The 19,655-nt window shown below is 49.1% G+C and overlaps 1 protein-coding gene and 1 pseudogene across 1 annotated transcript in view; one reads left to right on the top strand and one right to left on the bottom strand.

The window, feature by feature from the left end:
• The window catches only part of Wnt2b (Wnt family member 2B), a 14,220-nt gene extending 9,130 nt beyond the window's left edge, over positions 1 to 5,090 (bottom strand). The window contains exon 1 of the mRNA XM_070006310.1: positions 4,794 to 5,090. Within this exon, the coding sequence (XP_069862411.1) occupies positions 4,794 to 4,981 (188 nt within the window). The 5' untranslated portion in view covers positions 4,982 to 5,090. The remainder of the gene's footprint in view (positions 1 to 4,793) is intronic.
• Positions 5,091 to 5,734: 644 nt separating this feature from the next.
• Positions 5,735 to 18,965, top strand: LOC138817087 (SHC SH2 domain-binding protein 1-like; annotated as a pseudogene).
• The last annotated feature ends 690 nt before the right edge of the window (positions 18,966 to 19,655 follow it).

Genomic DNA, 19,655 nt, shown 5'->3' with positions numbered 1-19,655 from the left:
TCAAGACCCTGCAGTGCATGGAGTTTGCCTGTTGTCCAATAATTCATCCTTTGTAGTCACTTGGAGTAAGGAGCTTCGACAGTGCTAAGCCTGAGGTTGGACCTCAGTTAATATCATGCTTGCAAAAAAACTCTGTGCCAAGCATGGGGTTCGGTTATTTGAGGCACAAAAATGTTTAAGGTACTCCTCCCTCTCATGGTGCAGGAGAGTATACCAGAGACTTTGACTTTGGTCTTTTTGTTCCTTTCCAGAAATTAATGCTTTACTTCCTTCCCCACCTCCTGCACCAGATGACTTCTGTTCACCGGCTTTTAGCCAGTTCACATTCTTTCCTTTGACAAATTCTTTTGCCCCTTGCTCCTCAAAGCCTGGTCCCCAGAGCAGTAGTATGTGCATCACCTAGGGAGTCACTGGAAATGCACAACTCAACACCTATCCTCAGGCCTGCTGAATCAGAATTTGAGTTTTATGAAGATTCCAACCTGATGTGAATACATTGTCCTTTTGAAGGTGGAGATTTCTGATCTTTTATTAACTTCAGTATTTTCCAGGAGTGAGAAGTTTCTAGTACATAAGGAGGGAGAGTTCACAGGGTTGAGGCAGGAAGTAAGAGGAAGAGCTGAAACAGAGAGCTTGCTCTCTAACCACCCATTCACTGTGAAGAACCAAGTCAGTCCTTGAGACCAGCATTCATTTGGGCCAATGGCAGTGCCTCTGACCACCCCTGTCACTAGGCCCCATTTAAAAGGTTCCACCAACATTGAAGACCAAGTTTCCAGTTCATAAACCTTTGGAGGACAAACTAAAAACATGTCCAAGACATGGCACTGACATGTGGTGATGAACTAATCCTAAAGACAAATGAGAACTTAATCACAACAAGGGAGAAAAGGCCAACTACATAAAAGACCAAAAATAAGACCAAAGAGAACACTATTCTGAGCCACTGCGGCTGTCCGCTTCTGTAATCTCACTACTCAGATGTCTTGTACTGAAGGGTAATGATTTGAGGCCAGTCTAGGCAGAAAAATCCAAGAAACAGTCTCAAGTTAACCAACAAAATGTCGTATTAGAGGCTTGGCTTAAGTGGCACAGAACCATCATCTGATTGAGAGCAAGAGGCTCTGTGTTCAAGTCCTGGTACTAGCACAAAGACAATGAAACCTCAAAGACTTAAAAAAAGGGGGGGGGAAGGGAACGAAAACCTTTCCATTGTAAATTAAAAATGTATTTTTAAAAAAAGTGTCAAGCACATAGTGGGTACTATGTGAACACCTAACTTCTCTGATTTATCTCCAACTTCCCTGTCTCCTCACCAGCCATAGTTTTGTTAGTTTTTTTTTTTTTTTTTTTGTCGGTCATGGGGCTTGAACTCTGGGCCTGGGCGCTGTCCCTCAGCTCTTCAGCTCAAGGCGAGCGCTCTACCACTTGAGCTACAGCGCCACTTCCGGTTTTCTGGTGGTTTATTGGAGATAGGAGTCTCACGGTCTCTCCTGCCCGGGCTGGCTTTGAACCGCGATCCTCAGATCTCAGCCTCCTGAGTAGCTAGGATTACAGGCGTGAGCCACCAGCGCCCGGCTTAGTTTTGTTAGTTTTATTCTGTGTCAACCTGTCAGTCTATTTGTAGATATTCTGTTTGTGCCCTTTTCATGAGTCCAGGAATCTTTTTTTTTCCTTCCCTGTTTTTGTGTACATCCCCATATATATATATGGTTCTACTTGGTACTTGTAAGACTTCGAGTATAGAGATAAAGCTATTAACTTCCCTAAATCTCCTTTTAAACCACATCATTGGTATAGTACTTTACAGTTCACAAAGTATTTTTCTGTACAAAAATCCCAACACACACACACATGGGGGGGGGGTGCCAGAGAGAGAGAGAAAACTCCACTCGATAGTTGAAGAAACTGAATTTTCAGTTTCAGGATGTTGAGAGTATTCTTCTATCCATTAGGGCTAGTTGGAGGAGAACCATCCAACTCCAAAGTCCAAGTTCATTTTTTTGTTTTTGATTTCTTTTGTTAGGATGGTCTTACAGTATAGCATAGGCTGGCCTTGAACTTGTTATCTGCCTGCCTCTACACTGCTTGGATTATGTAAATATCACCATGCTTGGCCCAGGTTTAGTATTTTTACTTCAGGGGCAAGAGAGACATGCAGAGTTTTTGTTTTGTTTTGTTTTGTTTTAGGTTGACACCCATTGTTCAAAAAAAAAAAGGTTTTTTTTGGTCCGTCATGGGGCTTGAACTCTGGGTCTGGGCACTGTCCCTGAGCTCTTCAGCTCAAGATTAACACTCTACCACTTGAGCCACAGTACCATTTCCATGAACAAATTTCTTACTATCCCTCTCTTCTTCTCTTGATTTATGAACAAGGAATAGTAATACCTACCTCACTGGAGTCTTCAGGGGATTAACAAAGATAATACTTGGCTATCATGCCTGGAGTTTGGTAGGGGCTCACTAATTGGCAACTGTTGTTTGTAACAGTAGTGTTACTATGACACTACCCTGTGATCCTCTCTTTATAAGCCATGAGTACAGCCCTATGCTCCTGATTCTCTTCTGCTAACCCCCTGCAAGATGAAACAAGCTCATGGTGGGAGCCCCTTATTTCTTACTGTTTATCAAAAACTAAGGAGAAACCATTTCCTCTCAGGATACAAGTCGGAAGGGAGTGATTGGAGATGAAAGGGAGGAATCTGAGGCTATGAAAGATCATAGCTGGTAACAGTGATGCTCCTCAGGAGAGCATGGGCACACCACATCAACGGGCATCTGTCTCTTCCAGGGGTTGTATCAGTCATGCTAGGATTTTCTTAAGGGGAACCGATAATTCCCTTGGAGGCCTGACCTGCCTTCAGAATTAAACTTTTCATCTTATCCTAGAAGTGGTTACCCATGAGGCAGGCATCGTGAGCTGCAGCTGTGACAGGTGGGGGAAGGAGATGGAAACAACTTGTGCACCCACTGTCCATCTTGGCCCTGCTGTGCCAGCTTCCATTTCACAGGGACTGCTAAGTCCCTCTGCACGTCAACCCCGCTCCCTTCCCACTCTTCCATTTAGAGTTTTTCCACCATCATTAATATGAACCATGTGGGAGGAGGACAGGAGAGGGAGAAAAGAAAAAAAAAAAGAGGAGGGGAGGGTAAGAAATGGGGACTAGGAAGAATCCTATTTAGGTCTTTAGGAACCACTACCAGCATGTTGAAATTACCAGAGTGATACTTCTTCATCTAAATACCAGTTGATTCCCAAGATCACCTCCCAAACTGACAAGGAGCAATCAAGAGTTCCTAAAGGCAAATTGCCATTTAGGCTGAATAAAGATGGGCAGCTGTCACTTTCTCCTTTCTCAACAGAGACACTAGGAGATTCAAGTCAAACTAAGCTGTGGAGGTAAAGGATGGCTTTGATCTCACTCTGAACATTGAAAGGCTTTTATCCAGTCTCATTTCTTCCTTTTTCCCTTGGAAAGGAATGTTTCAAGCCAGATGTAAGATATAGGCCTCTCTGCTCCCCCATCCAGAACCCCCCTTCTTGCCTTCTCCAACACTACAGAGATAAAAAAGATCCAAAAGAGAGATTTTTCTTCAACAGGAAAATGGGGGGTGGGGATAAAGAGACGCATCTTGAAATGATAGGAATCTGCAGCCCAAGCTGGCTGGCCCCTCAGCCAGCTACCCCTCGCCCTTCCAGCCAAGATTCCAAGTGAAGAGAAAAGCCACAGGGCGCAAGAGGAGAAGAGACCACACTTCGTGGGGGTAGGGGTTGAAAGGGAGGAGGAGGAGCACAGTTAGGAAAAGAAGGGGGGCAGTGCGTGGTAAAGGGGCACTCATCCAGTCCAAGAGGCCAGTTTGATTGGAGGGGTAGGGGAAAGATAAGAGCATCAAATCTTTTCTCAATCCAAGTCTCCCCCTTGCCGCCCTCCTTCCCCCCCCCCCCCGCCGTGGTGGGGAAGGAGGAGAGCGGCACTAGGAGTACGAGTGCCATTCTGGACTGGGGAGCCCTTGGGGGTCGAGACGGGGGGAGGGAGTATGAAAAGACAGACCACAGATACGCAGTAGATTTGTAATGTCTTTTGCCTCCTCCGCCCTCTTGTGAAGTCTGAGGCCAGTGAGAAACCTGAGTAGAAGTTCTCTCACTACTTTGGGACTCCAGAAGCCTCTGGCTCTTGGAAAGGAGAAATGGGACGTGGGGTCCTGTGGGAAAGGAAAGCAAGAAGGGAGAAACCACCGACCCCAGTGACATCCCAAAACCGTGACTGAAGACAGTCTTCATTTGGTGGGGTGATAAACTAGGCCTGGATCTCACTCCTGTCTTCGCGCCCGGTGCGCACCAGCGCCATTCTGTGATACATACAGGGTGGGCTAGATTAGCGAAGCTCCTCTGCCCCGGCTAGCTGTCCCCTCCACCGGGGAGGGGGGGGGACCTCTGGCGGTCTGAGCCGGCCACGAGCTTCAGAGGGGCGGCTAGTTCCTTGACCCACCTGGAGGGAAGACCTGAAGGTGGCTTCTGCCCTGAGAGGCTCGCATGGCTCCCCAGCCCCAAGGGGACATTTCCTGAGACCCAGGCCTCTACTCCAGGGCATCCACGCCCTCCCCGCGCAGGTAAGGCGCGGTGCTCCATCTCCTCCCCGGTGATCTCGTCATGGGCTCCGCACGACTTGAGTGACGGCCCGGGCGGGATCACCTCTGCCTCCCAGCTCTACACCCCGGTGCCGCCGGTGCCTGGAGCTGTGTATCCCCGCCCGCGGGGCACCTCGCCGCCCAGCCCCGAGATCCACACTCACCACCAGGACGAGTCTACGCGGGCTGGCAGAGTCAGCAGCAGCAGCAGCAAAAAGCAGGCAAGACCAAGGCGGGCCGGAGCCGGGGAGACGTCGGGGGCAGCAGATCGGGGCGCGGGCGCGGGGGTCGGGGCGCGGGCGCGCCGAGGGGCGTGCTGCGCGGCTTTCTGCGCACCACCGGACCTCAGCATAGCTCCCCGAAGGCTCCCGGCCGCGCAGCCCGGAGGGGCGTGGACGGGGCACCGTCTGGGGTGACTCAGGCTGCTCCTGCCTCCCCCTTCTGGGTGGCCATGGGGTTCGCGAGCGGCTGCGATCGAAGGTCACGTGGAGTAACGGGGCACCGCGCGGGGTCCCGGGGAGGGCGCGAACGGCAATGCTGGGAAACCGACGACGCTAGCTAGCTGGGGGTCCCGGGGTGCGCGGCTGGAGCGCCGGGGGCGGTGTCAGGGCTTCCGAGGCGCGGAGTGGAGCTGCGGGGCCGAGCACGCGGACAGCCCCTCCAGCCACAGGCTCTCATTGGACGGCGCGGGGCGGGGCCGAAGCTGGGAACACGCGCAGCCTTCGGGGCGGCTCCGCCTGCGCCGACCCCGGTGCTCCGCGGCGCCCGAGGTGTGGCGGCCGCCTCCCGTCGGCTCCCCCGGGGCTCTCCTCGTGCCGCCGCGCCGCGCCGCGCCCCACCTGCTCCCCGGGCGACACGACACGACGGGGGGCCGCCGCTCCACGGCGCCCTGGGAGCCCCGGCCGGCCAGCGCCGCCGCGTCACCGGGTCCTAGCGCCCTTCACTCGGAACGCGGAACGCGGCGTGGATGGCGAAGCGCGCCGAGTGGGAGGGCGCTGCAGACACCCCCCGAGTCCCCTCGCATACAAGGGCAGCGACAGGGAAGCTGAGGACGGAAGAGGCACGCGTGTTACCCGGGTGCCTTCCATGCTCACGCTTCCGCGAAATGGGTAGAAACAAAGTCAACTCCCACTCCGCGCCCTGCTCCTTCCGAGCGGCGCTCCTCCTTCCCCCACGCCGTTCCGTCCGGGCTACCGAGGCCCCTGCAGCGGACCCGCGTGGAGGAGACACGCCGACGGGCCCTGGGCGATGCCCGACGCCTTATGGCCGCGGCTCCACAGCGCTGGGCCCCCCACCCTCTCGGGCGGAGCCGCAAGTAGGAAAGAATCAGAAACATCTGGGCCGTTTCCCCCCGACCCCCCCCCCACCAGAGGCCAGGGTGGGGGTCCTGGTAAGAGAGGAGAAGCCCTGGAGCCATTTGCTCCTCCGCTTTCCACCCTTCCCACCTTCCTCATTTCTACGGCTCCTGCATCCATGCTCCATCCCGACGTGGTGTCCTGGGGAGACTGGAGAATCTCCTCCTCTGCTCACCCTCCACCCTACTCCCACTTCCCAGGCTGGCAGGTAGAGTCCCCGCAGACAGGATGGCACTTGCTGAGAAACCTAGCATAAAGCCTTGTGCCTTCCAACTTGAGACTTGCTCTGGGATCTGGCCCTGCCTTCAGCCTCAGTTTCTCCAGCTTAGCCCGCCCCTCATTGCCAGGTGTCCTACATGCCTCTCCTCCTGACTTATCTAAAGTATAAAGTATGAGTGTAAACAATTTGCTAGTCAGTGCCCACCTTCTTAACCCCAGTCTCACTGTCAGTCGTTGTGTGGGTGGTGGGGTGTTAGAGAAGCCAGGCTGTGAAGGATAGGGCCCAGCTGGCTGGAGACATCTCAGAGGCAGAAGCAGGAGACCCGGATCCAGAGGGGCTTCTAGTCCCTCTCCCCACTTCTCAGTCAGGAGCCAAACACCTTCCTCAAGCCAACAAATCTTTATTGTTTACTGTGTGCTAGGACTGTGCTACGCACAGAGCAAAGCAAAACGAAATAATGTCTGCCTTCATCGAGTTTACCTTCTATTGGGGCAGAAAACAGACCATTAACATGTAGATTGTTTTGAAATGATTTTGATTTATGGTAACTATTTCTCTAGACAATCAAAATTGGGGAATCTTTAAATCATGTGAGAAGTGAAGCATAGAAGATGTCAGAAAGTGGGGCTGGGAAGGTGGCTCAGTGGTAGAGCGCTTGCCTTGCATGCCTGAGGTCCTGGGTTCGATTCCTCAGCATCACATAAGCAAAAAGAAAAAAGCCGGAAGTGGCACTGTGGCTCAAGTGGTAGAGCACTAGCCTTGAGCTGTGAAGAGCTGAGGGACAGCGCCCAGGCCCAGAGTTCAGGCCACACAACTAGACCCCCCCCCCAAAAAAAGAAGAAGATGTCAGAAAGTAGTAGGGGCTTTGGGGAAATAGAGAAGGGTAAGGGGCTGGGGCACAGTTAAAACCAGGGTCTCTCATCACAGTGACATCCAAGCAAACAAAGCCTTGCAGAGATGAGGCAAAATGCTGGGAGGATCCAGAGTCAATATAAGGCCAGAGTGTGTTGGTGTGCAGGGGCGAATAAGAAGACCAACCAGCTGGAGTCAAGAAAACAAGGACAGAGGAGAGGAATTCAAATAATGGAGCATAGTCCAAGTCATGGAAGGGAGGTGTCCATCACCATTAGGTTGTCTGACATTGGACACTGCAGACACCATTCAGAACAAGCAGCTGGCCACATGAACTAGGACTGCATTCTTTCCTTCCTCTCCTCCATTCTGCTAGGCTCTGGTTGGCCTATTATGGCCTTAAAAGCAGCACACAGACTATGACCAGTTTCCTTGAGAGAGGCAGGTGGAAGCCGAAAAAGCCCAGTCCCTTTCCTGGCGGGGCCCCTTTCCTTGGACCATTCCCTCGCCTCCTCCCAGTCCAGCCCCACCTACTTTGCAGGACAGCAGTCTTCCAGCTCCAGCAGCCTTTCTCAGACTCCCCTGTGTGTTTAGACCTGGGTGTGACTCTGGCCCTGCATTTGCTTCTACATATGGGCCTGGGGGGTTGTGGGATAGGAGCTGGAGATGATCACATCTACCCTGGGGTGGACTCATCCACACGGGCTCCAAACTCACTTCTGAGGCCCCTTCTTTGGCTTTAGTTGTCTTCATAGTTGAGTGGGACCGTGTCTTGGCACAACATAGATGATCAGCTATTAAAGTATGTTTCTGAGTAAGCTGAAAGGGGCGGGGGCAGCTCAAAAAACTACCGGCAACTCTTAAGAATGAGCACAACTCAGGGGACAAGATTTCTCCCCAAGGCTTACAGGCCACCTCTGCTGCAAGTAGGCAACCCAGGATGGGCCTTTGCTCCTTTCACCCCTTCTCCCCCTCTCCCAGGCCCCAGTTCCCCAGGAGCAGCCCAGGCTGCTGGAGCCAGCTGACTGCAAGAGCTGCACTCAACCACTTAACTGGAGAACAAATACAGAGCCAGAGAAGAGGTTTTCTGGGATCTGCCACTTTGGAGCTTCAAATCTCAAAACAAACGTCCAAGCTCAAGGTCCTAGACACAATTGGAGCGCTCAGCTCCTCACGCAAGGGTCTGCTGTGTCAAGGCCAGAGTCTCGGGCTAGCTCCTTGGCTTTATCTCCCAGTGCATCCCCCAATCCTTCTCTAAAGTTACGGCACCTAGGAGGAGGAGCCTCTGATTAGAGAGTCAAATACAGATCTGGAGGACCCTGCATGGAATCAAGTCAGCATGTATGCAATTATTAAGCACCTGCTGTGTGCCTACTGGCCAGGGCATCCTAAATGGCATAGAAGGCAAGAATGAAAGCTGTCTCAGGACAGTATGTGCTAGGGTTGAAGGTAGCATGCTGCAGATATATTGAACAGACGTTTGACGAACTCAAGAGTCTCCCAATTCCCAAGGCTGCCAGATTCCCTGGGGCCACTGGGCAACTAATTCCACCCTATCCAGCTGAGCTGAATCTTCCCCTCTTCCTCCTGAAGGCACCATAGCACCCTGCTTTTTCAAAAGTGGATTCCCATGGGAGAAGAGCCTGCTCTCACACTGGACACTGTACTACCCAGCAAGGCTACTTAAGAGACTCATCTTTCACTCTATTCTCAGCTATGCGTAGCTGAATTGAATACATTTTTACTGGCCCCTAGCCGGAGCAGAGATGAGCTAAGGGGAACTGGGGTGTGGGTAAATAGCTCTTACTCTGCCCTGCTCTATCCCTGGAAGTCCCCCCCCCCTTTCCTGGGCCCCTTTAGTGATGACCTTCTCTTTCCTGGTGGGTGGGAGGTGGTGTGGATGGTAATGAGCAGAGAAAGGCCAAGAAGGGGCTGGGTGGGGGGAGGTTTGGATGGGAGTCAAGGAATTCCTGAGCCTGCTACTTGCACAAGGGGCCCTGAAACCAGCCTTTCCTGAGATTTCTTTGCAAACTGAAGCAGGTCTCTCTTGAATGGGGGCCAGTTTCACACAGGCCTCTAGTCTCCTTCTCCTGTCCTGCTGCACCATGCAGGTGTCTGGGGGGAAAGGGAGCTTGGGAAGAACCCAGGCGTGTTTAAGGGGGGCGAGGGGTGGCGTGGGGACCCATGCTTTGTACACAGCCTGGCTGGCCTCTCCTTGGTATTTATGAGTTCCCAGGCGTGTTGCTCAGAGGCCAGGCCAAGGAGGCTTTTTTTTTTTTTTTTTGGAAGGGGAGGGGGTCAAGATTCAAATTAAGAAAGGGGGCTTTGGTGGCACAGTATCCCTTTCCTCCCTTTCCAAGGAGCAAAGAGTTCTCTGGGACCAGGAGAGATTTAATGGAGAAGAGGAAGAAGAGGAGCCTTTGGGAGGAGGGCTGGGGGGGGGGGGGACGGGGGATGGGGGATGAATCTGAAGTTGTCTAGCACTTTGGCTCACATCAGACTGGAGCCAGGCGGTGGGCGGGCTGAAGGCCATCCTGGGCTGGGCGGGTGGCCCAGGTTCTGTGTGAGGCCAGTGGGTGTGCCGCTGGGATCCTGGGTGGTCACTGACCAGCCTGTTCCCAGAGGACAGTTCCCTATTTTGCCCCTTTTGCCCACTATGCCTATATCAGATAGTTTAGGTATCAAGCCCTCTTTCTCTCTCTTCCACCTGTTCTAGGCCCTGGAATGATCTGGAAGTGTGATTTGGAAAAAAAAAATATCACCAGGCTTACTGTCTGCCTCCTTCCCAATCCAGGTTTTCTCTGCAGGCTCTACCTCTTATTCCTATGCTCTCCCCATCCCTCTGTCTCTGGCTGTGTTTCCATGTTCTGTGTCTATTCCTGTTGTGTCTCTAGGTTTCTCTCTCAGTCTTCATTTGTCTCTCTGTGTGTCTACATCTGCCAGCCTACCCCCTCCCCCAGGTGGATGTTTGCCTGCCTTTCTCTTTCTAAACAGAGACAGGGTAAACCCTGCAGAGACAGGGTTGACTGTCTCTGCAGACTGTATCACTCAGTCTTTCAGCAAGCATGCACCTGGGTGTCTCTCCATCTTTCTCTCTATGTGAATCTGCACCATTGTTGGTCTTGCTATGGTACTAGGGCTTGAACTGTGGGATTGGATAGTCTCCTTTAACTTTTTCATTTCAAGGCTGGAGCTCTACCACTTGAGCCACAGCACCACTTCTTAATTGGAGTCCTTAATGGACTTTCCTGCCAGCTGGCTTCCAATCTCAGTCCTAAAATCTCAGCCTCTGGAGTAGCAAGGATGATAGGATTGAGCCACAGATGCCCAGCCTTCCTTCCATCCGTTCGTCCCCTTCCCCTCCCTCCTTTCCTTCTTCCACATCTGTGTGTGCCTGCCTACCCATCCCTGTATTTTTGGTGTGTGAGTTTGTTTCTCTCCTTTCTTGCTCTCTGTCTCTTATCTCTCCCTTTGCAGCTCCAGCAACCTAGTGGAAAGTGCCGTGAACCTGTTCCCCTAAAGCTTCTGCTTTTTTTTCCTTCCTAAACCTGACTCTGAAGTCACAACTGTGGAACCCTGGGGATTTCAGTGGGGAGGGTGTCTGATATTATCAGCCAGGAGCCCCAAAGAAGGGCTTCTCACTCCTCTATTCTCTCAAACATCAGGGTAGCCAGGGTCCCCTTCTGAGGCCATGTCTGGGATACAAACCAGATTAGCTCATCTCTCTAATCCTCTTTGTGCTGGGGCCTCTGCCAGGCAGGGACACCCACAGCGCAGAGCAAGAGAGGGTGTGTGTGTGTGTGTGTGTGTGTGTGTGTGTGTGTGTGTGTGTGTGTGTGTGTGTGTGTGTGTGTGTGTGTGTGTGTGTGTGTGTGTGTGTGTGTGTGTGTGTGTGTATGCAAATTCTTAGAGAAGACAGAACATCCAAGGTTTTCCTCCCTCTGTTTCCCTGCCTTCACTGTGTAACAAAAACATCCTCTGCTCTAGAGCCAACATAGGTTTTTCTATCCTCTGTCAGTTCCTCACCTCCGCTCCATCTCTTCCTCTGATAGCCTCTCTAGGCCTACTTTGCCATTCCAGCCCGATGTGAGCAGCAGGGACACCCCGGCCCCGCCTTCCTCCCCCACCTCCACCCTATCTCACGGCCCCGCATTCTTCTGTCTTCGTGGGACAGCGTGTCCATCCCTTCCAGAGCCTTCGGAAGGACACAGGGCGTGCGGGGGCAGGGCGACGCGGGGAGCAGGCTGTTCCTGGGCTTCACACTCCCAGTTGGAGCTCCCCCCCCCCCTTCTCTGAAGTTTCATTTGGAGAGATTCCGCCTGGCTGATAAGATCAAAGCATTCCCTCTGCCAAACCATTACCTTATTTTTGAGGCAATTACAGAACTTATTGTATCAATTAGCCAGGTCTCCAGCTGCAGGCGTTCATCGCTGGCTGTCTTGCGTGAGCTGGCAGAGGAGAGAGAGCCTGGGACCGACCAGAAGCGCGGGGTGCAGGGCCAGGCCCCCAAGGCAAGGCCCGGGGAGCTGTCCGTCCCGCGGCTTTCAGCCGCGACGCGCGCCCTGGACAGCCTCCAGCGCGCATCCGACGACGGGATGGAGAACCCCGGCAGGACCTCCGCGCCCGGCCCGGGGGCGCCACGCGCGCACGTGGCCCGACCCCGGAGCGCTGGGCCGGGCGGGCCGCCGACCCTTCCCCACGCTCCGCGGGGGACTTGGCGCCCCGTCGTGGCGTTTGCAGGAAAGACAAGGCGGAGGGAAGCTTCGTTTTCCCGGGGGAGTCCCGCCCCCCCTCCACCCCCTGCAGAGGTGGTGAGGTAAATGTGGGGTGTGGGGGGTTCCCGAGCGTGGCTCGCCCCGCGGATCCGCGCGGACCGCAGAAGTACCTCGCGGAGGTCGGGAAGGGGCGTCCTGGCGCAGCGGTTCTCCAATCTTGTTTCAACGCCCTTAGAACGCCATCGCGGGCCCGCGGAGAGAGTTTTGTCCACACGGATTGTATGTGTTCCTGTGAAAAATGGACACGAACACGAGGATCCACCGAAAAGCCTCCCGCGGGCCAGCGTTAAGCGATCAGCACAATCATTTTAAAAAATATAGCATTGAATTGTAATCCAGAGGATAAAATCAGTTCCTAAAGCCCGCGCTGGTGGCTCACACCTGTAAACCCAGCTACTCTGAAGGCGGAGGGCTGAGGACACTCGTTGGAAGCCAGCCCAGGCTGGAACCTCCGTGAGAATCTTGCCTCTACCCACCCCAAAGCCGGAAGTGGAGGTATAGCTCAACTGGTAGATCTAAGGGACAGCCTTCAGACCTTGAGTCCAAGCCCCAGTATGAAATTAAACAAAATGCTGCACACTCATTACTCCACATAATATAATGATCGGATAAATAAATGGAGAGAGATATCTATGCAGAAGACTTCCAAATAAAGGGATGGGAAGGGGAAACAAAGGAGGAGGCTACAATGCTTGATAAGAAATGTACTCATTACCTTGCCCGTGTAATTGTAACCCCTCTGTACGGTATTTTCACAATAAAAAAATTATAATAAGCAAAGTGAGCCAGGCCCAAAAGAAAAAAAAAAGACTTCCAAATAATTTGCATGCCACTGTGCTAAGAGGTGGAATACAATTCTTTGACTTAAGGCTGTCCATGATTTATAACTTCCTTCCAAAGGGTACAGACTGCAAAGGGCATGTGGGAGGGAAGCAACTTTTTTTTTCCTGGTTGTGGGGGCTTGAACTTGGGGCCTGAGCACTGTATCTGAGCTTTCTTGCTCAAGGATAGTGCTCTGCCACTTTGAGCCACAGCACCACTTCCAGTTTTATAGTGTTAATTGGAGACAAGAGCCTCACAGACTTTCCTTCGGAGGCTGGCTTTGAACCAGGGGTCTCATATCTCAGCCTCTGAGTAGCTAGGATTACAGGTGTGAGCCACCAGCAAACCAGACCAATACCTGACCAAGGGCAGCATCACCTGTCAGGGTGGTAGCATGTATGTGGATGAGATATGATGACAGTACCACAAGTATCCTGTGTCTGGTGAAATGCAAATGTACAGCCACTTTGGAAAACTGCTGAAAAAAGTTTCCTGTATATTCTCTTACCAGATAATCTACTAAGTGCTGTCCTTGTATTTTCCCAGTGGGCTTAAAAACAATGTCTACATAAAACTCTTCACCCAGATGCTTGTAGCCATTCTATTTATAACTGCCAAAATGTAGAAGCAATTAACACATCCTTCAGTGGATGAAAAGGTAAACAAACTGTGGTACCTACAGAGAGTGGAATTGTCTTCAGTGCTAAATGGAAATGAACAATAGAGCCATGAAAAGACACTTCCTACAACCAGTAAATATTAAAGTAAAAGAAACCAATCTGGAAAAAAAAGCTATGATTTCAGTTATATTGCATTTTAGAAATAGAAGAACTATGGAAGCAGTAAAAGGGTTTATTATTGGCAGAATTTCCTCCTTTTGTGATCTTTCTCCCCATAATCCTGAGAAATTTTATGCAAATTAATCAGAAGGATTTGAACTACTAATCCTCCTTCCTCAGTTTCCTGAATGCTAGGATTATTGACATGTACCATCATACTGCCTAGAAGGATATTATTTTTTGCAAAGTCTTTGATATATATTACCAAATATTCTTGCAATCCTCCTTAGTCTCCCAGGTGTTGGGATTATAGGTGGTTACTACCATGCCTACATTTGTGTGTGTGTGTGTGTGTGTGTGTGTGTGTGTGTGTGTGTGTGTGTTTGCTAGCACTAGGGCTTGAATTCATGCCTCACACTCTCACTTGACTTTTTCACTCATTGCTAATGCTCTACCACTTGAGCCACACTTGCATTTCCAGCTTTTGGGGAGGGGTGAGAAGTTAATTGGAGATGAGTTTCACAGACTTTCTCATCCTCTGAGTAGCCAAGATTACAGGCATGAGCCACCAGTGCCCCGTCCTATGCCTGATTTTCTTTTTGACTCTGGGGGGTGGGGGGAAGAAGGGACAGTATGGGGTTTGAACTCAGGGCCTTGTGCTTACTAAGCAGATACTCTGCCATTTGAACCAGTCTCCAGAAATCTTTTGAACAATTTTTAATTTGATTGTTTGCTTTCTGGTTAGTGAGATTGTTTAGATAGATAGATAGATAGATAGATAGATAGATAGATAGATAGATAGATAGATAGATAGATAGATAGATAGATAGATACTTTTAATTAGCACATATCAATAATAATACAAAGGTGTTTCATTGTGATAACTGCAAAGATGGATACAGTGTACTAAGAACAAGCTCACACCTCTACACCTCTACTGTTGTCTTAATGCCACTTTTGAATAGTGTTTCATTGTCTACCCCTATTTCATGTTTGGTGGCTTTCATTATGTCCATCTTCTTTGTGAGCGCACCTGTGCAATATGCTCTATTTTACACATCCCCAGTCTTCTTTCCTTTCCCCCTTCCCCTCCTTCTGTCTTTCTCTTCCAGGAAGTCCTCCTTTTCTGCCTGGGTTGGCTTTGAATGGCAATCTTCAGTTCTCAGCCTCCTTAATAGCTGGGATTACAGGTGTGAGCCACCAGCACCTGGCTTACATTAAGTCTTGAAGTCAGGTACAATTTGTCTTATTACTTTGTGCTCCTTCAATGTTGTGTTGGCTACTCTTTTGTCTTTTGTCTCTTTACATAGATCTTTCTTTGTGTTCTGCAAGGCCTGGAACTTGAACTCAGGGTCTAGGCTCTGTCCCTAAGCAATTCTGCTCAAGGCTATGTACTACCACTTGAGCCACAGCTGTACTTCTGGCTTTTTTCCTTTTTTGTGTGGTTAATTGGAGATAGGAGTCTCACAGAATTTCCTGCCCATGCTAGTTTCAAACCATAGTCCTCATATCTTAGCCTGCTGAATAGCTAAGGATTAAAGATATGAGTCACCAACGCCTGGCTTTAAATGACATTTCAGGATCAGTATGTTGACATTCACAAAATAACTTGCTAGTATTTTGACTGGAGTTGACTTGATTCTAAAGCCCACATTGGAAAGAACTGTCATCTTGACAAAACAGTCTTCCCACCCATGAACCCATCTCTCCATTCATTTAGCTGTCCCTTAGTTTCTTTCATCTGAGTTTTATAGTTTCCTTAAGATATGGTATATCTAGTATAGAGTTTGTCATATTTATGCCTAAATATTTCATTTGCACTAATTTGAATGATACTGTGTTTTAAAATTCTCCTTGTTGCTTGTTGCTGTGACGAAAAGCACTTAGCCTTTGTATATTTACAGTATATCCTGAAACCTCAACGTCATTGCTTATTAGTTCTAGGTATTTAGGAACCATTTTGCGGTTTGTTCTTGTTGTTGTTTGTCAGTACTGAAGCCTGAACTCAAGGCCTTGCTCTCTGGCTCAGCTTTTTTTTTTTTAAATCATGGCTGGTGCTTTGCCACTTAAGACACACTTTTACTTCCAACTTTTGCTGGTTTATTGGAGATAAGATCCTTGAGGTTTTGCCTACCCAGCCTGGCTTCTAATTGAGCTTCTTAGAGCTTAGGCTCCCGAATAGCTTGGATTATAGACCTGAGCAATGCGGGTCTGGCTGGGGAGTTTTTCATTTGATTCTTTGGGATTTTTCACATAGATGATTATGTTACCAATGAAAATAAACACCTATTTTTCCCTCTTGTATTATTTGCTTTAGTGTCATTGTGATAAACAACTTGAAAAGAGGATTTATTTGGGTTCCTAGTGGCTTGGCCCATACACTTGGGCAAAACATCATTATGGTGGAAGTATATAATGGAGGAAAAATTTTCACCTCATAGAAGACAAGAAGAAAGAAACAGGAAAGCCAGTCACCAGTGGCTCACGCCTGTAATTCTAGCTACTCAGGAGGCCGAGATCTGAGGATCACAGTTCAAAGCCAGCCCTGGCAGGAAAGTCCATGAGACTCTTTTTTTTTTTTTTTGTTGGTTGTGGGGCCTGAACTCTGGGCCTGGGCGCTGTCCCTCAGCTCTTCAGCTCAAAGCTATCCCCCTACCACTTGAGCCACAACGCTACTTCCGACTTGTTTCTGCTTATATGGTGCTGAGGAATCGAACCCAGGACTTCATGCATGCAAGGCAAGCACTCTACCACTGAGCCAACTTCTCAGCCCAGTCCATGAGACTCTTATCTCCAATAAACCACTAGAAAACTGGAAGTGGTACTGTGGCTCAAGTGGTAGAGGGCTCGCCTTGAGCTGAAGAGCTGAGGGACAGTGCTCAGGCCCAGGAAGATACCAGAACAATCTATAGCTCAAAGGACTAAACTTCAATTAATCCATCATATTATGAATTTACCACGGGGATTAACCCACTCAGTAGTCAGAGTACTAATGATCAAGTTGTATCTGGAAATGTCTGCAGATGCAATACAAAGGTGTTCCTCTAATCTCCTAGATGTTTATTAATCAAGTTGGCAGTCAAGGATCTGTTAGAAGCTTCCTCTCTAGTCTACTTTGGGGTTAACCTTGAAAGTACTGAGACTTCGCTAAATTATTTATTTATTTATTTATTTGTCCCGTTGTGGGGCTTGAACGCTGGGCCTGGGTGCCGTCCCTCAGCTCTTCAGCTCAAGGCTAGTACTCTACCTCTTGAGCCACAGTGCCTCTTTCAGTTTTCTGAGTGGTTTATTGGAGATAAGAGTCTCCTGGACGTTCCTGCCTGGGCTGGCTTTGAACTGCAATCCTCAGATCTCAGCCTCCTGAGGATTACAGGCATGAGCCACCAGCTCCCAGCCAACTTTTATTGAAGTAGAATTTGGATTTTGAGATATTTTTAAGTTTTGAAACTTGTTTCTTCTGACAATGTTAGAGGTTTGTTCCAACATGAAGATTCATGCAGTGATTATATTTACCATGATAAGCCAAGTTCTAGTTTACAAAGTTTTGGATCAGAAGGAAAAACTCTTTTCCCAGAAGTTTTCCAAACAAGTCAACTACCAGCGCTTCAGAATCTCTGAGGATTACAATCCCACTGACTGCAAGACCTCTGGGGTAAGGCGATTCACAGCTGAGTTCTTGGAGAAGGTTTTTTGAACCATCTGGATGGCAGGAAGGCTGCACAGTAATGTGTTGGAGGTGCTGGCCAAGGTCACAGATGTGGTGGGCTTTTCAGCCTTGAAGGCTCTGGCGGGGCTTGCTGGGCCTCCATCCACAGGGAGGTCCGTTACCTCTGCACACATTGTGGGTAGTGGTTGATGATTCAGGAGTGTCTGATCAGACTGAGCACTTGCAGGTGAGCATGTCAGGCTTTTCTACCAAAACATTTGGAGGAGTTAGGATGGATAAGAAGAGGATGAGTAGGATGATTCTGTCAGATGTATTGAAATTTGACTGACATTGAAATATGACATGCTTCAAGACTGAGTTCTTCCAGGACTTATTGTTGACTCGGTCTGCTGTTTCAGTGTGAGGAGAGTTACAGGATATTGTTAAATTGGAGAAGCAGCTTGGACTTCTGGTTCCAAACAATAAATGCCATTTCCACAATGGAAGGGTTAAAATTGTATTTCAAAGTTAGATCCAAGAGGGTTGTCAGGTCTGTGGCTAATACCTATAATCCTGGTTATAGAAGTCGCTAGAGGATCAGGGTTCAAAGACAGTCTATGCAGAAAGGTCCATGAGACTCTGTCTAAACAACTTGAAAAAAAAACTAGTATATGTCTGAGTCAAACAGAAAAGGTCAGATAAGTTGATGTTAGGGAAATGAACCCTAAGATTCAAATTTTTTTTTCTTTCATGCAATTGTTTCTAACACATTTATAAGATGATTTCTTTGTTGCTTTGTATGTCTTTCCCCCCACAGTATAACCCCTGCTTTCACTGTATTTGATGTCAGTATAATTTGTGGAGGGGAAGGGAAAAAACAAATCGTTTAAATAGGGATACAGGTGGACCCATTGTAACAATGAGACGTACAAGTCGTATGTCAAAAACGAACTTTACAACTTTGGTGGTGGGGGGGAAGGAATGGAGGGGCGAGGGGAGGATGGGATGGGAAAGTCGTATGTCGAAAACGAACTTTACAACTTTGGTGGGGGGGGGGAGAGGAATGGAGGGGCGAGGGGAGGATGGGATGGGAAGGGGAAACAAAGGAGGAGGCTACAATGCTTGATAAGAAATGTACTCATTATCTTGCTCATGTAATTGTAACCCCTCTGTACAGTATTTTCACAATAACAAGAAAGAAAGGAAATTAAAAAAAAACACCTGAAAAAAGCAGAGCTCAAGTGATAGAACACAAGCTGGGTGAGCTAAGTGAGCATGTAAGAGTCCGTGAGTACCAATTACACACACACACACACACACACACACACACACACACACACACACACACACACACACACACACACACACACACACACACACACACACACACACACACCAAAAAACTGTATTTGAGATTGAACAGCTGAAAGAAAAGCTAAAACTCATTGAGACTCTTCTGATGAAATGTCTGTTTGATTATCAGAAGAACTGTACAAAGCCAAGGGCACCCTTCCCAAGGGCTGATTCGAATGACCCATGCTCTCTCCTGTACCATAATGACTGAGCTACTGTGATTGCTTCTCAGGGAAAAGCTTTTCTAGGGACCTTGTAAGTAAGAAATGGAAATTCAGTTCCATAGTAAATTGCTGTCTGTTTTAAAGGCCTGTTTGTTCCTATTTGTCCTCATCATTACGTTTTACATGGCACACTCTCCATTACTGACTACACTGAGTCAGAAGTCTGACAGGCAACCGTTGTGCTACAAAAGAGGGGTGATAGAGACATTTTTATAGACTGAACAGGGGGCAGATATTAAAATAATCAAGCATAAAATGTGTTCATCATGATGTAGTAGGAGGAATCATTTTTTGTTCATCACAGCAAGACTGAGGAAGGAATAATAAGGGACAAGCTTGTGAAACTGATCACTTCACCCTACTGCTCCAATCTGCCTAATTAATAATTAATTAATAATTTATTTTTTTGTGCTGATACTGGAGTTTGAACTCAGGGCCTTGTGCTCTCCCTTAGCCCTCTCACTCAAGGCTGGTGCTCTACCACTTGAGCACTTCTGGTTTTTTGCTAATAACTAGACATAAGAATCTCTTTGATTTGTCTTCCCCAAGCTGCTTTGAACCTTGATCCTCCGATCTCAGCTACCTAAGTAGCTAGGATTACAGGTGTGAGCCACTAATTTCCTTTAGAACAAAAAAGCTGCCCAAACTGGTTAGAACTGGATAATGGGCACACATGCAATGATCCAGGAGCTGTCTTAAAAATGATCTAGTAGAGCGCTTGCCTTGCATGCCTGAGGCCCTGGGTTCGATTCCTCAGCACCACATAAGCAAAAAGGGAAAAGCTGGAGGTGGCGCTGTGGCTCAAGTGGTAGAGTGCTAGCCTTGAGCTGAAGAGCTGAGGGACAACGCCCAGGCCCAGAGTTCAGGCCCCACGACCGGACCCCCCCCCAAAAAATGATCTAGGCAGCCACCCTAACTTATGACATCACACATATGGAATGCATCTCATGCATCCTGTTAAGAACCTGGGAATTAGCCCTTGGCACAAAAGCAACAAGAC

Source organism: Dipodomys merriami, unplaced genomic scaffold, assembly GCF_024711535.1.
Source record: "Dipodomys merriami isolate MVZ:Mamm:240054 unplaced genomic scaffold, mDipMer1.0.p SCAF_7, whole genome shotgun sequence".
NCBI classification, from domain to species: Eukaryota; Metazoa; Chordata; class Mammalia; order Rodentia; family Heteromyidae; genus Dipodomys; species Dipodomys merriami.
The sequence above is the reverse complement of the archived record's forward strand: the minus strand, read 5'-3'. Positions and strand labels throughout refer to the sequence as shown.